Source organism: Biomphalaria glabrata, chromosome 6, assembly GCF_947242115.1.
Source record: "Biomphalaria glabrata chromosome 6, xgBioGlab47.1, whole genome shotgun sequence".
NCBI lineage: Eukaryota > Metazoa > Mollusca > Gastropoda > Planorbidae > Biomphalaria > Biomphalaria glabrata.
The window spans coordinates 32,609,001-32,631,889 of record NC_074716.1 but is presented as its reverse complement, the minus strand read 5'-3'; the positions used below and the strand labels follow the sequence as shown (position 1 = coordinate 32,631,889).

The 22,889-nt window shown below is 37.7% G+C and overlaps 1 protein-coding gene across 9 annotated transcripts in view; it reads left to right on the top strand.

The window, feature by feature from the left end:
• The window catches only part of LOC106071642 (uncharacterized), a 33,201-nt gene extending 10,345 nt beyond the window's left edge, over positions 1-22,856 (top strand). For 2 of the 9 annotated variants that reach the window (XM_056032110.1, XM_056032112.1), the window contains exons 2-4: positions 15,510-18,446; positions 20,685-20,949; positions 22,010-22,856. In XM_056032110.1, coding sequence (XP_055888085.1) covers positions 15,900-18,446; positions 20,685-20,949; positions 22,010-22,287 — 3,090 coding nt within the window. In that variant the 5' untranslated portion in view covers positions 15,510-15,899 and the 3' untranslated portion in view covers positions 22,288-22,856. The other 7 variants (XM_056032109.1, XM_056032107.1, XM_056032108.1 and 4 more) reach the window with 7 other exon arrangements.
• The last annotated feature ends 33 nt before the right edge of the window (positions 22,857-22,889 follow it).

The window sequence follows — 22,889 nt, the reverse complement described above, 5'->3', positions numbered from 1 at the left end:
CCGTTTCGGGAGTGCCACTGTTGTCTGTATTGTGTAGCATGTTTCTTGTATTTCATTCTTTCTAGTTCTCTACCTAAACTGTATTCACTCTCTTGGGGACATGCACCTAACAGCGCTACATTTCTCTCGAGTCAATTTCTTTGACCAAATATGTTTGTCAAAAACTTGTTTTTCCCGAAAAGTAAATCTAGACTTTATTATCTTTTTCATTTCGATAACAGACACTATTTACTTGTGCTTGTATGTCTTTAATGTCTGTCTTCCTTTCCCGTCAGGCCAGTTACTGCAGTGGTGACAAGGATATATGTTCTATAAATAGAATTGGGGCACATGTATTGCTTCAACTCGAGAGAAATTAATGTTTCCTAATGACATCATCACAACAGCAGTATGTAGTCTGGTACGAGACTGCGATTAACATCCCCAGGTTAAGTGTAAAAACATTAGTGCAATTTATGCATTGTGGATGAATAGTTGGGAGTGTTTATTTGTTGGTGACTCGCGCGGGTCTATGACAGTCAGACATAAACGTTATCTTATTTGGTATCACTATTCAGTATAAGAGTTGGAGCAGGTAAGTTTTAACTACATCTAGTTAGTATTTTTTTTTAGTTAGATGGCTGGGGTGTGCTGGCTTGTGATAAAGCGCTTGGTATCCGAGTCGGGTTCGAATCTCAGTGAAGACTGGCATTTTGAATTTCGGTATTTTTAGGACCACCATAGGTACCTTACATTAGTTGGGAAAAGTAAAGGCGGTTGGTAGTTGTGTGCTGACCACACGACACCCTCGTTAACCATTGGCCATAGAAAAGGGTGACTTCTACATTGTCTGCCCTATAGATCGCAAGGTCTGAAAGAATACATTTACTATTGTTCTTTGGCTGCCTGGTCGCGTGTCATGCGCTTCGAACTGTGGCCACGATGGCCCCGAGTTTGAACCCTGCCCGCTCCCATTCCTTGCCGTCCCGTAGGAGATTTGACCATAGAACGTAATCATTGGAAGGTACGAAACTTAGAAAACAAAACAAACATAAATACTAATACATGCGACTGGTCAAACTTAGGTCCTTTTAGAACAAAATCGTGTCAAATGCCCCTTCTCCTGTAAGTAGCTGGCTGATGAAAAAAAGGAGAATCTAGATTTGTGTGTGTGTGTGTGTGTGTTTGAATGTGTGTGTGTGTGTGATCAAATGTTGTCAACAAAATTGTAAGTTAACTACAACATTTAAATGGGTCAAAAACGTGTTTATCTTGACTAAACCTGACATGCCGCCTAACATACAGTCTAATAGCAGCACTAGAATACATGGCATGTTTATTTATCATTCGTTTCAACAGGGGCGTAACTAAGGATTTGGGGGCCCGGGGGGATTGACCTCTTTGGGGGCCCCTTGCATTTTGACATTCGACATATGACATGAGATAATGTACGCAAAAATAAATAAGCCACAAATCAAAGTGGTTCAGTATATCAGTAAACTTAACAAAAAGTAATCATCAAGACTCTTTTAATTAATAATACCGTTGTTTATTAGTTAAATAATGCACAAGTGACAAATCTAAATTGATATCGCTTCACGTCGTGCATTATGTGCAGCAAAGAAATCTATAACATCAACTACATCGATACTTTCTAGTATTTGTGACTTCACTGACAATAAAGCCATGATAAGCCTTTCTTGCGTCATTGTGCTCCTGAGATAGTTTTTGATGAACTTGAGCTTTGAGAATGATCTCTCACATGACGTAATGGAAGTGGCCTGTGTTAGCGGTATTCGGAGGAGGTTGCAAAGTTTGAGCACACGTAATTCCCATATGAAGCATGTTTCCTCAATATGTCTATTGGTGATTGTATTACTGGTTTGTTAATGAAAAGTGCTCGTGCATCAATGACATCATTGAAAAAGCGATTTTCCATTTATTTCATCATACAAACAGGAAAAGTAGCACAAGCGTGTCTTCATCTAACAGGTGTCTTGGTTCAAGAAGAAACCCAAAGGTATCCATTTTCTTTCCAGCCTTTGGAATCTGCCCTTCATCTCCATATAAAGTCTGTCCAGCACTTCTGTCGCAACACGTTTGAATTGCAGTTCTATTGACAGTCATACATTAGAACTCAACTCCCCATCAACTCTTTTCTTTCTTCTGGTTGTTTTGATTACATGGAATTCATAGTATTAACTACCTTCTTTTGCTTTTTCGATGGATTGGGTTTTTGTCAGTTTCTCATCATTTTGCAGAAAGCATGAAAGGGTAGTAATTTCTTTAGCAGCTTCCCGTATATGCAGTCCAGACTTTTGTAGTTTCTTCCGAACTATATTAATTGGGTGCAGGAGCTTTGACCAGAATTCCAGATAGGCAAAAAATTCTTAATTTTCCACTGCATGAAGAAGATTCTGTGCTAATATTATATGGTATTACGTCATTGTTGGTTGTTTATGTTTTGTGCGAAAGCAAAAGGATTCAGAGCATACAAAAGTGGGAAAGATCCATATCTCGTTATGCTCGAGTATAGAAATAGTCCGATAAGTGGACTGCCGTATTCACCATCACAACTGCTGACGAGTAGAAGACTCAGGGAATCATTCCAACAGATCACAAAATATTGAAACCATCGGTAGCTGAAAATGCAGAGATATTACTCAACGAACGACAGATGAAAAGCAAAGTGAAATACGATGCAAAAGCAAGACTACCTAAAGATTATTCTGTAGGAGAGTTCGTCTAGGTCAATCATGGCAAAAAGCAGTTGTCCTAAAAAAACATTCAGCACCCAGATCTTACATCATAAAGACAAACGATGGTAAAACATACAGAAGAAATCAACGCTTTTTGAATAAGAGTTTCGATGAAGACATCTCTGGGTACTATGATACCGATGAAGATAATGAACTGCAAACTGTTGGAACAAACGAAAAAGACAGTTATAGACCAACGTCTAGAGAACTTGTTGTGCCAGTCAAGACAACCAGAAATGGACGAATTGTTAAAGTTCCTAGTAGACAGGGCCGGCCTTAGGCCACTGCAGCCTATGCGGTCGCAGTGGGCGCCGCGCTTTCATAGGCCCCGCGCTAATTCCAAGTGTACATTATTAAATTAAACCATTATAACGTATATAAAATAACAGGGTTTTCGCGACCTCCTGATTTTCCAGGGCCTCCAGGAAATCTCTTGAAATGGCAAAATATACGATAAAGTCCTGAACTTTTTTTGAATTTATTCAAATCTCCTGAAGAATAGACGAAATTGACATTTTGGGGTGTCTATAAATAACAAGTGGCATAAAAATTTATTGCAAATACGAAAGTAGGCCTATTTTCTAATTCAAAAAAGATAATTTTGACATTATGCTTATCCCTACCCAGATTAAGCCCTGCGAGATCCGTTTCGCATAGGGGCCCCGCAAATGCTAGGGCCGGCCTTGCTAGTAGATATCACTCTTAAGAACTTTAAAAGGAAGGGTATGATAATAACTTCAAAAGGAAGGATGTGTTAATATTATATGATATTACGTCATTATTTTTTTTTAATGTTTTGTGCTAAAGCAAAAGGATTAGATGTAAATAAAAAGAGAGTTTCCATTGGATTGAGGAAAGATGAATAAAGGGGTAACAACTAGAGTGTGAAGTTTAATTCTGAAATTATAATTCTCGCCATTTAATAATAATAATAATAATCTATTAGATCTATTATTAGTAAAAGTAACAAGATACCTGGAATTCGCTGTATATCATGCAGTTATATTCGTGGCAACAAAGTTTAAAATGTAAGACTAATTTTAAAAAATAATTTGATCTCTCTGGAAAAAAATATTTTTTAAATGTCAACAAAGTCAACGTACTGATAGACCTAGATCTAGGTTTAGTCTTTGTGATAAATTTAATCCATAAATGTTGAAAAAAAAAAAGACACCCGTTGACACTATTTGTCAATCAAATATATTAATTTATGTATTTACAAATAAATTTCGGACACCCATTTGGGGGCCCCCCCTAGGTGGGGGCCCGGGGGGATTTTAAAATTCTCCCCCCCCCATCCCCCCCCCTTAGTTACGCCATTGCGTTTCAAAACTAAAAGATTTGCACTCAATGTTATCTTTATCACTAAATTCAACCCAAAAACCCAGATCTATGACCCGATAGGACAACCACGTTTTGAAAGTGCGATCGTTTTCTTTCCACATGTTCAATGGTCTTGGAGGTGAAAGAAAACAATCTCCTTGTTGTACAGCTTATTGGTTTTGTCCAGTCAGTCGCCAATGTAACTGTCAGTGCTTCCACATTTCTTTCAGAAGAAACACTGTATCCAAATAACAATGTCAAATAACTTAATTTTTGTTTTCTAATATATTTCATCATAAATGAATAATGTACTAGAAATGTGTTGCTCCATTACAATGTGTTTCTACGTTCATTTTCTAGATCTAAGTAAGGATGTTTAATACATTCTAAGTAGAGGCTGATGACTTAGCATTAAGCATGGTAGCCCTGCAGTACGACACTTCTTGGTACGATACAATTGGCATGCTATTACACTCTTCCTTTTCACTTAACTGAACTTAGTTTAATAGTCACTATTAAATGTGTATTTTCTGAGCTGCGAACAATGACTCTTTCAGAAGCAAGCCTTGCGATCTATCACATGACAACCCTCAGATTCAGGGTCGTATTGCCAGGCGTTTTCAATAGTAAATTTTGCTTGAGTGTGTATGCTGAAAATGTTTTAATTTTGTTATGCCCCTTCGTCCTGTGAGTCCCGCTCTCCTTCTTTTTGTTTTCCTGTTCGACCCAAGACAAACAGTGTGACCTTTTTGTTTTCCTGTTCAACCCATGACACGTGGTGTGACCTTTTTGTTTTCCTGTTCGACCCAAGACAAACAGTGTGACCTTTTTGTTTTCCTGTTCAACCCATGACACGTGGTGTGACCTTTTTGTTTTCCTGTTCGACCCACGACAAACAGTGTGACCTTTTTGTTTTCCTGTTCGACCCATGACACGTGGTGTAACCTTTTTTTTCCTGTTCGACCCATGACAAACAGTGTGACCTTTTTGTTTTCTGTTCGACCCATGACAAACAGTGTGACCTTTTGTTTTCCTGTTCGTCCCATGACACGTGGTGTGACCTTTTTGTTTTCCTGTTCGTCCCATGACACGTGGTGTGACCTTTTTGTTTTCCTGTTCGACCCATGACAAACAGTGTGACCTTTTTGTTTTCCTGTTCAACCCATGACAAACAGTGTGACCTTTTTGTTTTCCTGTTCGACCCATGACAAACAGTCTGACCTTTTTGTTTTCTGTTCAACCCATGACAAACAATGTGACTTTTTTGTTTTCCTGTTCGTCCCATGACACGTGTTGTGACCTTTTTGTTTTCCTGTTCGACCCATGACAAACAGTGTGACCTTTTTGTTTTCCTGTTCAACCCATGACAAACAGTGTGATCTTTTTGTTTTCCTGTTCGTCCCATGACACGTGGTGTGACCTTTTTGTTTTCCTGTTCGACCCATGCCAAACAGTGTGTCCTTTTTGTTTTCCTGTTCGACCCATGACAAACAGTGTGACCTTTTTGTTTTCCTGTTCGACCTATGACACGGTGTTGACCTTTTTGTTTTCCTGTTTGACCCATGAGAAACAGTGTGACCTTTTTGTTTTCCTGTTCAACCCATGCCAAACAGTGTAACCTTTTTGTTTTCCTGTTCAACCCATGACACGTGGTGTGACCTTTTTGTTTTCCTGTTCAACCCAAGACAAACAGTGTGACCTTTTGTTTTCCTGTTCGACCCATGACAAACAGTGTGACCTTTTTGTTTTCCTGTTCGTCCCATGACACGTGGTGTGACCTTTTTGTTTTCCTGTTCGACCCATGACAAACAGTGTGTCTTTTTGTTTTCCTGTTCGACCCATGACAAACAGTGTGACCTTTTTGTTTTCCTGTTCGACCCATGACAAACAGTGTGACCTTTTTGTTTTCCTGTTCGTCCCATGACACGTGGTGTGACCTTTTTGTTTTCCTGTTCGACCCATGACAAACAGTGTGACCTTTTTGTTTTCCTGTTCGACCCATGACAAACAGTGTGACCTTTTTGTTTTCCTGTTCGTCCCATGACACGTGGTGTGACCTTTTTGTTTTCCTGTTCGACCCATGACAAACAGTGTGACCTTTTTGTTTTCCTGTTCGACCCATGACAAACAGTGTGACCTTTTTGTTTTCCTGTTCGACCCATGACACGGGGTTGACCTTTTTGTTTTCCTGTTCGACCCATGCCAAACAGTTTAACTTTTTTGTTTCTATTAATCTGCATTGTTCTTTTCTTAATTCTATAGATCTATAGACCTACTTTTTATTTCCTTAACACCTGCTTTAAAAGGGGAGATAATGGTGGACACTAAACTACAAAAACACATATCGATCTTATTAAAAGTGAAGATCCTGGGCTACAGTAAGAAATTTCTTTAGTTTTTTTTTCCCAACATAGTAAAAACTTACAGAACAGGAAAGTCATTTGATTTGGTTTGTTTATTGGTAGTGAAGATATGTTCGGTAAGCAAGAATCTTATCTCAGGCATTTGCTCTTTCAACTGTCACAACGGGCTTGAATGTTTGTGCATTTACAGAAGTTTGCTGTTTCGATAGGTAGATTTAGTCTCTAACACGATATATGGAGTAAATGTCTTCTTGGACATTTAGGCCTATTGAAGTAGAAGTGTGCTTTCGACCAAGCAGATAATGTACGAGGGTATGATGAGATAAATTTAAAAAATTAGCTGCATTTTCTTTTCATGTGTAGTCAGCGGAGACCCTACATGCCTATTAGGGGCAGTGTCTTAGCTCTCCATACCTCTTAGCCATGTGTATGAATGCAGATAATGGCGGTAGCTTGTTAAGAAACTAATGCTTACTCTTTCTCAAAGTCAGTCCACCCTCTGCGGGGATATGCTCAAAATAAGTTGATCCAAGCTTTTAGATGTCAATTTTTATTGTCACTCTCACTTGTCTATAATTAAAGTGAAATTCCATTTTCAGACCTTGCGATCTAAAAGGCAGTTGATGTTAAGCTCATCTGTTTCTTTGGCCAGCGGTTAACGAGCAGGGTGTCATGTAGCCAGCACAACGACCAACCGCCTTTAATTTCCCCAACTAAAGTCAGGTACCCATTAAGAGTTGGTTGGACTCATGGGCGCCCTAAAAATCCCGAAATTCAAATCCCTGTCATCACCGAGACTCGAACCCAGGATCCCATGCTCGGAAACCAAGCGCTTCACCACCTCATTTGTCTATACTTACACTTTAAATGCTGCGTCATGCGTGGCTGGTAAAGCGCATAGCTTCGAATCCCGGTAAAAAACTGGAAGTTGAATTTCGGGATTTTTAGGGCATCCCGAAATCCACAAAAATCTATTAGGTACCAGACATTAGTTGGGGAAAAATAAAGGGGGTTGTTAGCTGTGCAGCCATAGTTAAAATTAGCCAAAGAAACAGATGACTTTTTCATCATCTGCCCCATAGAGCGCAAGGTTTGAAAGGGGAACTACTTATGTATGGTGCAAGTCTGTTGGATCTAGTCACATGACCACATTGTCGTCTTGGACGTAGATGAGCTCTTTCTACATAGTAGTGTTGACTGTCAATTCTTTACTATTTTATAGCAGTGTTGACTGTCAAGTCTTTACTATTTTATAGCAGCGTTGACTGTCAAGTCTTTACTATTTTATAGCAGTGTTGACTGTTAAGTCTTTACTATTTTATAGCAGTGTTGACTGTCAAGTCTTCACTATTTTATAGCAGTGTTGACTGTCAAGTCTTTACTATTTTATAGAAGTGTTGACTGTCAAGTCTTCACTATTTTATAGAAGTGTTGACTGTCAAGTCTTTACTATTTTATAGCAGTGTTGACTGTCAAGTCTTCACTATTTTATAGCAGTGTTGACTGTCAAGTCTTCACTATTTTATAGCAGTGTTGACTGTCAAGTCTTCACTATTTTATAGCAGTGTTGACTGTCAAGTCTTTACTATTTTATAGCAGTGTTGACTGTTAAGTCTTCATTATTTTATAGCAGTGTTGACTGTCAAGTCTTCACTATTTTATAGCAGCGTTGACTGTCAAGTCTTCACTATTTTATAGCAGCGTTGACTGTCAAGTCTTAACTATCTTTCGATTGATGACAACAGAGATATAATATCAGGATTCGCTCAAAATGCAGGTTGCAGTTCTATAGATCCATAATTTACCCTACCAGACGTTCATAACCTCTAAATGTGCAGGTTGTTTCTTTGCATGTTTGCCCTAGAAATCTTGCAAGGCGGTAGCAAATATCGGCCTAAATGTAAGTTAGGGAGAGGGGTGCTTTACAATGAATCCATTGGACTTATTGTTTAGGGAAGTCCTGACTCAGGGGAAATCCTGCTTGTCTATTAACTGGTTCCTGGCCTCATCAAAAGTCATTAAAATTAAGTGAACTAAAAAAAATTTTTTTCAATCCAATGTAAATATTCCCGTGCTCAAATCAGGGGGCTATGATTAGTTTAGAACTCTACTACCTAAGGCATTCTAGGCAATCAGGTACCATCAAACAGCGGCCAAGTCAAATAGTTTAGATAGGAATACTTGTGGAGAGGAAAAACTAACGTAAATTAATACAATTCAATAATCTCTGACAGAGGTGGAGAAAAGCTTTTGTATAACTTGTTCTGTTTGTTCCTCTTCCTTTGACATGTTGACACTTAAAGAACTCATTTCAAATAACTTTCATTTCATTTGGGAGTGGAACCTTGAAGAAAGAAGGACAACTGAACATTCTTGAAGCGCTGGAAGGTTGTGGTCACTCACGTGTGACGAAATCGATGATGTGAGGGTAAGAGGGATTGGTTCAATGCTACTAGCGCTGATCGCCTCATCAGAGATAATTGTAGGTGTCTTTAAACTTGAGCTCACGTCATATGTTTGTCTTTGGTGAACACTGAGGGGTAACTTAAGCTGGTAAGTATCTTTCTTCTTTTCTTTTTCTTTCTCTCTCCCTCTTCTTCTCGCTCCCTCTCTCTCTCTCCCTTTCCCTCTCTTTCTCCCTCTCTCTCTTTCTATCTCCTTCTCTCTCTACTCCCTCTCTCTCCCTCTCTCTCCCCTATCTCTCTCCCCTCTCCCTCTCCCCTCTCTCTCTCTCCCTCTCCTTCTCCCCTCTATCTCCATCTCCTTCTCTCTCTCCCTCTCCTTCTCTCTCTCCCTCTCTCTTTCCTCTCTTTCTCTATCTCCCTCTCCTTCCCGTCTCTCTCCCTCTCCTTCTCCCCTCTATCTCCATCTCCTTTTCTCTCTCCCTCTCTCTTTCCTCTCTCTCTCTATCTCCCTCTCCTTCCCGTCTCTCTCCCTCTCCTTCTCCCCCTCTCCTTCTCCCTCTCCTTCTCCCTCTCTCTCCCATCTCTCTCCCTCTCCTTCTCCCTCTCTCTCCCGTCTATCTCCCTCTCCTTCTCCCTCTCTCTCCCGTCTCTCTCCCTCTCCTTCTCCCCCTCTCCTTCTCCCCCTCTCCTTCTCCCTCTCTCTCTCTCTCCCTCTCTCTCCCTCTCTCTCTCTCCCTCTCCTTCTCCACTCTCTCTTCCCCCTCTCTCTCTCCCTCTCTCTTTCTCCCCCTCTCCTTCTCCCTCTCTCTCATATTTCTTCCAATCTTTCTACGTCTATCACAATTCTCTCTTTCTCCTCTGAGTGTCACGTGTTTATGTTTAGCATTTAGTTAACCTCACTGCATTCAGTTGTGCCTCATTTCACTTTGCGGTTAGAGTGTAAACAAATCGTTCTGATTGAATCACGTATATCATTAACAAAAATCCCCCCCCCGTTCTCCCCCTCCCCTCACCTTCCATGTCCTTCCTTGACCCTCACACAACTTTCACCACTGTCATGATGTCACGTACAAAAGTTGTTGGCTGTATGAGTGGAAAGTGAGGGTGGTGGAAGTGACACGCTACGTCAAAGCCTGTGTCAAAGTGTTCCACTCGTCTAGCTCTAGGTCTATAGTTCATTGGCTTGTATCTCTGTGTAAATAGATCTGATTTCTCGTGCACGCATAGCATATACTAAATAGTTTAATGGTTGTAGTGGGTTGACTATAGACCTAAACATATAGGCTTACACTTATTGAAAAGGAAGGGGGGAGGAGGGGAGCTGGAGGAGAGAATATACCAGCAATCTGATTTATAGCGCATGAATCTATAATATAAATATTTAGCGCATTCCACTAGAAAGGGCCACTGGCCCAAATGGCTGCGCCAAAACAGCCGCACCAAAACGTTCTGCTTTAGTATGTAAACCTCAAAAATATAGGCCTAGATTTAGATGTCAACTCAATAGGATGATATTTAGTTGTATGAGTAATTCATGAACCACTAAACAAAAATAATTGTTTACAATGTATATTTCTAAAAAAAATATATTAAGGAGTAGCAGACAAATATTGACAATACAAAAAAATAAAGTAGTGGTGAAAAAAAAAGCAAAACTTCTTAAAAATTAGAAAAAAAATTGTAAAATAACGCACAAAGTAACAACATCCCATAGAAATTCTCAGAAAATCTTTTGTGTTTTATTCTAGATTTAGGGCAAACATATTGCAGAACTCCCTCTATTCATGTACCAATGGAGAATAAAGTAAGGTACGTGGATAAGTCAGGACTTAGGGATAAGATAATCCTACATATTTTAACGCCAATCCGATAACAAATCTTTTAGACACTTCGGGATTTACATACTATGAGGGTAATTGTAAAAAAGGCCTACTAATGTTTCTACCCCTGTTTTTTGACGTATTCTTTATGGTAGCGTATTACTTCAAAGACTTAAAGTTAGTTCACATATATATCTAGTCTTTCTTCGTGAACATATTACTCTATCAAGTCTCTCAGATAGTTTAGGTATGTATATACCGCAACCAGAACAGACCACCCCTTCCCTCCCATACCCTAATGTGTTTCCTTTTCATCCTAGTTGTGTTGGTGATGTCTCAGATAACGTAATCCCTGTTAAATCTACTGAATTGATCCACTACGCTGAGAATGTAGATTTTGAATCGACTTGTCGTCGTGCGGCTGCTGGTCGCTGGTATTGTGCTTTATATTGCCATCTTGCGATTTATTGTCTGTAACCTTTAGTCGTTTTATTTATCTGTGTAATTTGTCTTAAGAGTAGAGTCCACGACTCTTGGAACTCCAGGCCCGTGGAACCTCCCCTCCATTGGCCTGTCTGAGCTACTGTTCTGTCTGAGTTACTGTTCTGTCTGGGCTACTGTTCTGTCTGAGCTACGCTACCCAGCCGCAACGTGGCGCACTTGTGGAAACGTTCGTTCGCTAGAAGAGGCGACTAGACCAATAGGGTAGCAAAACCAGACTCACGTTGGGGCGCCTAAGAGCATTGTTTCATTGCACCGGAATGAAAGAAAGCCCCAACAACCCTGTCATGATTCGAACGCCGTTCCTCAAAGGGGCGTTTCATAAATGAACAAAAAGTCTAAAGAGTGATTTTCAACAATCGTTCTTAGTTAATGACTTTCTCCTTTTAAAATCCTGAACAACCTATTGTCGATATTTTTGTAAAATAAGTCATTTGACATAAATCTGTTTTAATTTTAAAATCCAGAACAATTTGATATCGATTATAATATAAGCTAATGGTACGTATTGTCCAAGAATATGAAGTGTAATATAAGTCAGAAGTGCGATTTCAAACAATCAGTTGACGTATTTTTTTAAAACCATATCTGGAACAATTTTATAGGTAATGAAGTAAAATATTCAGTATAGATATTGTTACAACATTTAAAGGAGGCAACTCAACGAGGTATGGGAACAAAGATAATACAAAGTTTAATCAACATAGATCACCAAAAACAAGAACCGTTCCAATCTCAATCTTCTCGCACTTCCTCTTCCTCTCTCCCCGTTCATTTAGTCCATCCTCGTGCGTTAGTGCGCAACCATAGAGTCACTACAGAACATGGTCATTACAATATTTTGATTTAGCATTTATATGTTATTAATTTTGAAAACCGGAAACAACTTATAATCGATGTTTTTGTGATGTTTAAGAAAATTAAATGTTGTAACATAAGTTAGAAGAGCAATACCGAACATTCGTTGGCATTAATTCGTTGGTCACAAAAATATCCGGAACAACGGCGGAACAACCCTATATAGATACTGCGATGTTTTGGAAGGAACATTTAACGTGAAATCAGATTTTTAAAAGCTTTTATTCTTTTTTAACGATTTAAACGTGTTTGACAGACAGACAGACAAAATACACTAAAGTAAGCGGACGATGGCACTAACAAAAAAAAAATAATTTAAAAAATCTGATTATTAAAATTTTTTGTGGGGACTAACTTTGTTCTTTGTGGCCGTGTCTGTGACTATTGAAGAATTAATTTGTCTTGTTGGTATCAACAAAATAATTACCAGTCATTATTTAACTAATTGGTTGTTTTTTTTTTTTAATTCATGTCTTGTCTATGCCAATGAATAATCGTGCAAAGTTTCAACTTGATCCTAGAATGGGTGTGGGAGAAATAACGTGTACAAACTTTTTACCAGACAGACAGAGTGAGCTGATATTAGCTTCATTTTTTTTTCCTAATGTTGACCGTTAGACCATGTTGCATTTTCGGGGATTAAAATGTGTTTGTGTGTTCTTGTAATTTGAACTAAATTTTAAATTTAAACAAAATGTCTAGCGTGAATATCAAATACTTGAAAACATGAAACTATTGGATAAATTTTTTCTGCTAGTTTATTCCTTCTCATACTTTGGCTTTAAAAAAAACAAGATATAAAATAAAATTATTCTCATCTTGTATACATGCGCAGGACGTGATTATCCTCTTTATTGACGTAACGTCTGAAGTATATAAGATAAGATGATTTGTTCATTGTAATGTATTCTTGACACCTTCTTAAGTCTCTTCAGTGCAAATTATTTCGTTACTTTATTTCCTCTTTTTTAAATAAAATGTTCATTTACCTCATCATTTTTCAAAATTCAAACATGTAAGTCTTATCGGCTGTTTGTCAAAGGACTTTCGAAGACGATTTGATGTCGCCTGTGATGCTGAGTCTAACCTGAAGCACAAATGCAAATAGCTTCTGTTCGACTTGTTTCGTTGGTTAACGAAGCAGAGTTTTTACGCGTTAAAAATAGAAGAAAAGAAATGGCGTCACAAATGGAGTCTACTAGCATGTTCTGATCACTTTAAATGCTGTCATTCTAAACTTAATTTAGAATGGTGAATAATTAAATACCATAACCTTGAATTGCAGATTAAATTATTGACCTCAGATAATTACTTCAAATATAATGACTTCACCTTCCTCTATCCCTTAGTCTGTTGGACCGTTGAGGCACCACACAAGAAATGTCAGCCGTCTTTCACCACTCCTCGCTGTCTATTGCCTTGGATAGCATCTCTTTCTCATGAGTGCAGGCCCGTCCATTCTTTTATGTTCTCTTCCCATCGCTTTCTCTGTCTCTTCTTCTTTTTCAACTACCGATACAATGATACAACATAAGTAAATTCAAGTAATTAATCCACTATTGAAATAAAACAGAAAATACATGTTTTGGCTATTTTTTTCTTTCCTTTTTTTTTAATCTATACTTTAGTTCACTAGATTTTCCATTTCTATGAAAATTTAGAACCTTCTACGGAAGGATTATAACTTTTTTTTGGGGGGGCAATTTTTAGCTTTCAAGACTGATCAAGAGATATCGTATTTCTTGCATGCTAGATTGGCTTGCTAAATAATAATGTCATCAACCAACTGCCGTTGGAATTAGCAACCATTGACTCGTCTTTAGAATTGACACCCAGTAACCTGGAATCATTAAGCTAGGTAATAATTTAAAAGTAGACGTATCTGATCAGACTGAACTTGAATAAACTTTTTTTTTTCAGTAGTTAAAACGATATGTGACAATTCTAGCAATATGAAGGTCCAATTAATTACAAACTAGAAACTATTAGCTTGTACGTCAAATTGTCTCCCATGTAAATTGACCTTTGAATTGTTATAGACATCTCTCTCCCCCCCCCCCCTCTCTTTTTCTTGCTATATGTAGAACGTTTGTCCTCTCCAGAACCAGGAGATCGTGGAGCCTTTGTTCGTCTATTTCAATTGACATACGCTACGCATATAATGGGATATTTTTTTTTTTAGTTCAGAATGTCTGTCTTATGTCAGTTCAAAAAAGACCTAGAGAGTTGCAGCACTTGCGCGCAAGTCCTTCTCCCGCCCACCCACCCACACATAATATGGGGGTGTGTTGAAGTGATTTAACAAACTTATTCCATGACCTGTTCTTTGCCCCAAACCCAGCAAACCCCAAACTCACCAAACCGTACAGGCAGTTCAAGTGTATTGACTTAAGCCAGCAGTCGACACATTTTAAACTAGAATGCCTAAAGCTGTATAAATTTTTGACTTGGTATGATTCATTTCTATAGATTTATATATTGCTGTGTTTCTCGTACATGAATGACACTATTTATTTACACTGGAGATTACTTTATAGCCCAGTATAGATTTACTAGATACTACTACGAAATGTAGTCATATTATATGCTTATAAATGTAAGGATTTCACAGGAAGTGTATTCCATGTAAGTAAACTGACTTGGTTATTAATTATTAAGTGTGTGTTATGTGAAGATCTAGATTATAGTGTAGTGTTATATGAAGATCTAGATTTAGTGTAGTGATTACGAAGTGAAATAAAATAAAAATACGAAAATCAAAACTGTGTTGTTGTTGTTGTTGTTGTTTGGGGTGAGGGTAAAGAAAAAATTCCCAAAATCCTACTATTCTAGTCCTTGTTCTATACCAAAGAAAATAATTAATTACCGATAATTAATTAACTAATTGGTTATATTTTTAAAATTAATTTTTGTTTTGTCAGGTACAAGAAATAATTGTGCAAAATTTTATCTTGATCACAGACTGGGATTGGGAGAAATAGCGTGTATAACAAATGTACCAGACAGACAGACAGAGTGAGTTGTAGGCCTACAAATAAAGCGAAACGATAGAATACAAAAACTCTTCTCATGAAGACAAAATATTACCAACATATCTCAAAATAATAAATCCAAAACTGTCTTGTATTCGTGAATGTATAAGCTTGCTGTAATCGGCTGTGCGAATTTATAAAGACATAACCATGATAGTTCCTATAGTGGATCGTAGAAATGATAGCTTGACGCAATAATCTTGTTTCTTTTATAGATTTGCTTTAAAGTGCCTCAACAACAAAATAGCTTGTCTATTATATATCAAATACATTGATGGTTTTAATAATGAAAAGTATGTTAAAGCAACTTTGTAGGAATTGATTTATTCTTGAATAAGGCCTATCACATTATTTTAAGTAATAAATAACATACAATTTGTTTAGTTTGCAATTATATTTTATTCATAATTCAGTCAATTTAAAAATAAATTTTATGTTTTCCTGAAACGCATTTTTTTTATATTTTCAGATGAACCCATTCAGCATTTTGTTTACTGAGTCGTCTTACAAAAGTTACATACGTCATAAGTTTTGGCTTTTGAATTAAATTAAACTATTGCACTCTATTGCACACATCGAGCCTTGAAAAGATTCAAAATGTAACATTATTTTACTGAACTTTTTCTTTACTGAATGAAGACTAATTGGAGATTATTTTTTTAAAAACCTGCAACAACATAATAACAACAAAATAATACAAACCCTAGCCACAATAATTTCAAGAAAAACGTCGTGTTGAAACTGTGAAGACCTATAGTTTATGTCATAAAAATTTTTGTTTAATGTGATACTTTTTGTAAATACATGTGCTATATCGAAAACAGTTAGGCCTACTTTTTATTTCTGTAAACAAAAAAACATGGATACAATGGATACTATGGAAACGTCACCAAGTTCTGATGGCAACGAGGCTGTGAGAACAAAAGTATCAACTCTCATAAGTCAGTTCAACAGTATTCAACAAAGCACACCACCAATCACAAAATCCAACAGTTTTAAAATACCCTGCAAAATTCGGAAAATTGATCAAATACCATCAGATGTGACCAGATCACAGAGTTTGTCGTACAAAACTTCCGAGCCTGACGTCCCAAGAAAAGTGCATCATAATAACAAGAAAAGAAATTCGCTGACAGACAATGCTGAGATGACAGACAATGGAGAGCGGGAGTCATCCGGGTATGCATTGAAAAAAGCGCCAATAAAAGATAGTAAGTATGACACTATTCCTAAAGCTGGGTTTGTAAGCAAGGCAAAGAAAGAATTGGAAAATATGTCCAAACTAGATACAGACTCTTGTGCACAGGATGAGATTGCTGCAGACAATTCATCTGTTCAATTCCGTACGGTGACTTCCTGGTCAAAGATGCGAAAGAGCATAGATAAGTCATATGTGGCTAAAACAACGCACGGATCTGCAGCTCTGTCTGACGGCAACGACCCCCGTGGCAATTTAGTCGTGGCAGACGTGAACAGTCCAACAGGTCAATCTGGCCTTGGATGGAAAACGAATCCTTTTGTTGAATTAATGAAACAGGCTAGCATTGAAAAAAACCCTGTCAGTCCTGAGAGAACCACAACAAGCCTTAACTGGAACTCGTCCAACATCGACAGGGCAGCTAACGCCGATAAGGCTACTGCAAACTATAAAATAAACTCCTCGAGTCTTGGACGAGGCGCAGCCTCGACATCCAATTCATCCATAGTAAAAAGCAATACAGATTCAAGCGGAATTAAATTTCCTCAAGTGTCATTGAAAAAAATAACAACAATTTCTCTTTCACGGGAACATTCGGACTTTCTTGGAGGCACTAATTCATGTATTGTTGAGTCAAACTTAAGTCATAACTCTACAGAAAAACCAAATGAGCCTTTAAACATTTCAAGCATTTCTCAGCCAAATACAATAAATCAGAATAAAGACATATCCTTCCTTACAAAAAAGAACTTAAATGGTGTTAATAAGAATATATCTCTTCATTCTTATCGATATCAGGATGAACTCTCCAATACCGAGAAAAGTACTTTGATACGTTCTTCTGCTTTCAACCAAAGATTTATACCCAGCTCTGTATCCAACACGCCAACAGATAAGTCAGTTCATTCAAACGATCATCCAAACCAAACACCAGCATATCTAACTAACAGCAGAACAAAAACATTTCATACTGTAATCAGCGAGCAAGCAGAAATACAAACCCAAAGAAACGAAGTTAGAACAAACGCCCATGTTACCAGTGGTAAGCTAAAACAGAAATATGATGTTACCGGTAATCAAATATATACATCAAGCACTCTGGACATTGATAAAGGGAAACAATTCGGAAGTTCAAGTGGAGATGTGCCTAGCAAACAAATATGTGCTACAATAGATCCACCCAGTGACAATGTGATAGTTCATCCACCCAGTGGCAATGTGATAGTTAATCAAACCAGTGACAATGTGATAGTTAATCAAACCAGTGATTATGTGATAGTTAATCAAACCAGTGACAATGTGATAGTTAATCAAACCAGTGACAATGTGATAGTTAATCAAACCAGTGACAATGTGATAGTTAATCCACCCAGTGACAATGTGATAGTTAATCAAGAAAAACTAATGGGTCAAACAAGCGACAGTGAAAACCATTTAAATGGACACTTACTAAATGAGCAAACCAAATCCATAGGTAGTACAAGTGGAGAGAAAACAAAACATTCAGGACAGTTAGCCACCAGAAAACTGAGCCTCCCCAATTCAATATCTCTTGAACACATAGAGCAATTGAGTACTAGTAGCGATAGTCCATCAAGGCATCTAAGTCCCAACGGCGAATATACACCAAAACAGTTCCATTTCTCAAACGATGACCGAAAGCCGAATTTAAACGTTATAGCTGAACAACAATTGAAGCCCCCCAACGGCATTCTCAACAGCCGCATTAAGTCATTGCGTTCTGCAACTTTCGACCAACCAGAAACCAATAGTCAAAAAAGCAATACTAAAAGTTTCACCGGTGACCAAAAAACAGTTACAAGCATCACCTCGTCGGCAGAGCAGGGCGTAACTCACGTTATCCCCTCTTTACACATACGCAATGAAGGAAGAAATGGCGGACCTTTAGATCAAGCAAGCCAAGAAAATGGCGTAGATCTAGATGCAGACCATGTCACACTGAGAAATCCTAAAACCAAAAACACATCGAACATTGCAAAAGTAGCCTCCTATGGTTTTTCAACGAAACAATTCACGCTGCCATCTCAGTCATACGTGACAGCTGATGTTAAAGAGACTTCCCCAGACTCAAACTGTGATACAACAAAACATTTGATGGATATTCAACAGGTTCAGACGACAAAATCAGAGTACTGTTCGGCTGCAGACAGAATTAACCGCCATTTGATCAAGTTAAAAACAGAACTGGTAGGTGTCTTTTATACCTTTTTTAGTTGCCTCCTAAAGGCAAAAATGTGTTCTTGGCTATGTGTCTTATTGAGACCCTCTAAAATCAAAAGCGCTTTTAAAAATCTCACTTCACCATCGTCTTTATCGTGCTCAAATTACAGTAGGTTACCAGTAGGTTACCAGTAGGTACTAGTCTACTTTTGTTACAATGAAAGCCAACCCATTTTTTATTAAGTGCAAACCTTTTTTATTTACAAAATTATATCAACTCAAAACGTCCGACTGTCTTTCAGTCTGTCTGTCTGGTAAAAAGTTTGAGCACTTTATTTCTCCCACACCCATTCTGGGATCAAGTTGAAACCTTAGCCTAATCAATTATTTATTGTACCCAACAAAACATGAATAAATTAAGCAAAATTAGTCCATTACTTCTTGGTATTTTTTTCTTTGTTTGATATCGAAAAAAGGAAACAGATTGTTTAACAGATTCTACATTTTTGAATGATGAGTATAACTGCGGAGTTCTTCCCCTTAGATAAGCTTTGCTTTTTAAAAAGGATTTGGTATAATTTAGTTTTTTTAGGCTCTGTGGCTGAACGGTAGACGCTTTGCTTCCGAGCTTGTGGTCCCGGGTTCGAATCCTGGTGAAGTCTGGTATTTTTAATTTCGGGATCTTTGGGCACCTCTGAGTCCACCCCACTCTATTGGGTACCTGAAATTAGTTGGTGAAAAGTAAAGGCAGTTGGTCGTTGTATTGGCCACATGACACCCTCGATAACCTTAGACCACACTAGCAAATGACCTTAACATCATCTGCCCTATAGACCGCAAGGTCTGAAAGGGGGACTTTTTTTTACTTTTAGGTGTTTCTATTAGTGTTACACAATTTTGAAACATTAAAAAAATTTCATATTATAATTTAACGTACCAGGTTAAATTTAGCGATTTGGTAATTGGTGTGAAACAGGGAATAATCTTTAAATCTTTCAGGCTGATTATTTATTAATAAAGTGTGTTATTTGCCTATTGAATTTAATAAATAAGTTATAAAAAAATATATATATCCTCCATCGGGATCGAGGAAGTGCACATTTTTCATGTCCTATGGACTCGAAGATAGCTTTAAAGTCCAACCCTCGCTTTTAAAAGCCCGGCCGCATACGTGGCTTGGGTAGCAGATAGCCCACCTTTTTCTCTCAGCTTTTTGTTGGCTCGGTGCTCTTTCACCCTGGCCACGCTTCTAGCTACATATCTCGTGACTCCAAGACTCATAGCTTCACACCATGAGAAGCGATCGAAAGTTGGTGCTTCCCAGCCGTGATTGTCTTTATAGCACTTGTATTGCCCCTCACCCCGGAAGCGCTGTCCTGCACTCCATGTATTATAGTCTAGATCTATTTTCTTAGGTGCAACAACAAAACGTATAAAACGTAAAAATCTGCTTCGAAAAAAAAACAAAAGCATATCCTATAAGTAGATATAAATCACAGACCTATATATACTATTACCATGTATGTGTAGTATATATACCGTAGTTCTGAGGTATAAACGTATTTAAAATGAAATGTAACAAAGATTTATTAGCCAGTTCGCTTTATTTAAATAGCCACACAGCATGAACACATGTTGACGTGGGCAACCTTCTGTCATTTGATATGTAATAAAATTTAAATATTAAAAAATGCTCGCCACTGAGCTATTCAATAACTTATAAAAGTATAAGATTTAATTCACTATTGTTAGTTGAAAAGTTTTTTGTTTACGATCTAAATGTTCACACAAGGCATATCTCCCTTACGCTTGATACATTTTCTATAATGAAAAAAAAAACAATTAATTATGACTAATTGATTAAGTAATTGGTAATTTTTTTATCGATTCGTGTGTTATTGGTTTTAACTGGATCCGAGAATGGCAAGTGGGAGAACTAACGTGTAAACGATTCTACCCAGACAGACAGAGTTGATATAAGCTTGATAGAAAACCAATTAACTCTCACCCTTTAGGCATGTGACAAGTAGGAACTGGTCTTTACTCTATTTTCACATGTCCAAGACTTTTGCAAAAGCATGTCTTCAAAATTGTAAATCTATTGTTTTATCTACTTATGTCATTGACATTTATTATTTTATATTTTTATGTCTGTGGCAGCTATTATTTTATTTATTATTGTCAATGACATCAATTAGTGTATCTGTTTTTATCTTACCTGACCACGCTGTGACATCTATATTGTTTTATCTAATCATTTTCCAGATGTCCATGCACGAGCAAGACCTGGTCCTCCTCAAACAGCTCATCAACATAAGCCAAACCATCCAGAAACTTCAGCGCTCGCAGGTGCTGAGGATCAGCAAGTCGTTGTCCTTTTCCAGCGGCCTCCTCCATCCTCAACCCCTCCACTCCCAAAAGCGGAGCCACAGCTCCTCCTTGGTCCGACAGAACAGTGCCCCATTCAGCATTGAGAAACGCCGCCAGTTGTTTAGCTTGATGAGAGCAAGCACGGAACACTGTTCGGATGGTCAGTACATTGTTTGATCGTGGGGATAATACAGGCCCAGGGGGGGGGGGGGTGGCAAACAGGACTCTAGGTCGTGGACCCAAGAAAAGGGGGCCCCTTCACGTTTTTATGTTTTATTATTCACCTTGTATACCAATTTAAAGCTTTTTTTTTTTTTTGGCAAGTGGGAAGAAGGCAGTGTGTGTGTGTGGGAGGGGGGGCACACCTAGTCAATTGTCATGGGCACAAATATTTCTGGCGGCGGGCCTGGTTAATATTTAAAAAACTATTTGACAGGACGGTTTAAAATACAATAAATCTTGTCTGTTTGCGTTGTGCACTACATTTACATAACAAATTGTTATGTACCGGTACATAGCATCAGCAAATAGAAAACATTCGCTACATTTTAATGTCACTGAAACATTGAAAGAGGAGGTTTGGACTAGGTTGTAGATTATCTTCAATTCTGAAGGAACATCCGAAACATGCAAATCAAACAAACAATAGTTGTAAATCCAGACACCAGACTAGTTTTGGTAAGAATGTATACCTATATATCATTATCATTATTACTAGCATAATATGATGCAATGCCATGAATGTCAGACGTTCACCTAAAATGAGGTTATGTATTTAAAAATTTAAAAGAGTTCAACTAATAATTTGTTTTTCTCAGACGAAGTTGTTCATATTAACTGGACATTAGGAAAAGTTAAAGGAGCAAAATAATAGTGTGGCTGACCACAAAATAAAAACTTTGATGACCAAAGATTCAATTAGTGAGCTACTCAGAATCAATGATTCCAATGTGGTGTAAAATTGTTATTAAATTCAACACACACACACAGTGAACAAACACCTGGGCAGGGAGTCAAATTCAGAATAGATGCACAGGCGTCGCTCTACTCCTTATCAAACATAAAAATAAAATCCTTCACCAGTACTAGCCATCTTTACTATTAAACGTGAATACGTTTTTTTTTTTAATCCAGTTTTTTAGTTTTATAAATTGTGTTATTTTTAATGCATGTTCAAAGTGTTTCTGATTTGTAACTTTGTTCTGAATTATGTTGAACAGGTTCACTAAGTTCTTTTGATGAGAGCGAGTTTGACTCACAGAGCGAGATGGATGAATCCAATCCATCGCTGACCAGCCTCTATCCATACTTGTCTCCCAAATCCAACAGGGCCCGTCCAATGTTTCAGTACAGCACTTCCCAGATGCCCCTGTGTGTGGACATGGCTGAAGACCCGGATGAAACTTATGAGGACATTCTAAAGCGCAATGTCATGCTATGGAAGATGAGCCTCCAAAGACAAGCCTCTGTCATACATGAGGTCACCTGTTTGTTGTGAGGCTGCTTCAGAAGGCTTCTTTTACAGTCCATGTTTTTGTGCTAGGTTACCAGGCCCCTTGCTTGTTGTGAAATAGCAAAGGAAACCCTTTCAAATATGAAGTCATAAATGAAACAATGCACTTGTTGTGCTGGACTGTACCAGTTGGTAAATACTATTTAGTCCAAGAGGAAACTGTCTTAGCAACAGGCCAACAGCTGCTTTAAAGTCTCTTTTAACAGTAATGCTACCTCATAAGAGATATCACACATTTGCTGTGATGTTAAAGTACAGTACTTTCTTACAATTCCATTACACTTTACTTGTGAGGTTTTTAACTTTATTATAAGGTGTTCGTATTTTGCTACGATGTTTACATGTGTCATATATAATTGTTATGGATTTTCATTAAAGGGCTTCTCTTCTGATTGAAACAAACTAGAGCTTTATTCAAGCTTGGAAATTGCATTTTCGGGTTGTATTAATTTTTTATAGTGTTATTTATATTTTTGTATATAAATATAAAACTGAACAGTTCATTTTTTTTTTACTTTAAAAAATCTTATGATTAAAAAGGTTTTAAATTTTGATTTCTGTGTGTGTTTGTGTTTTTGTTTTTGCTA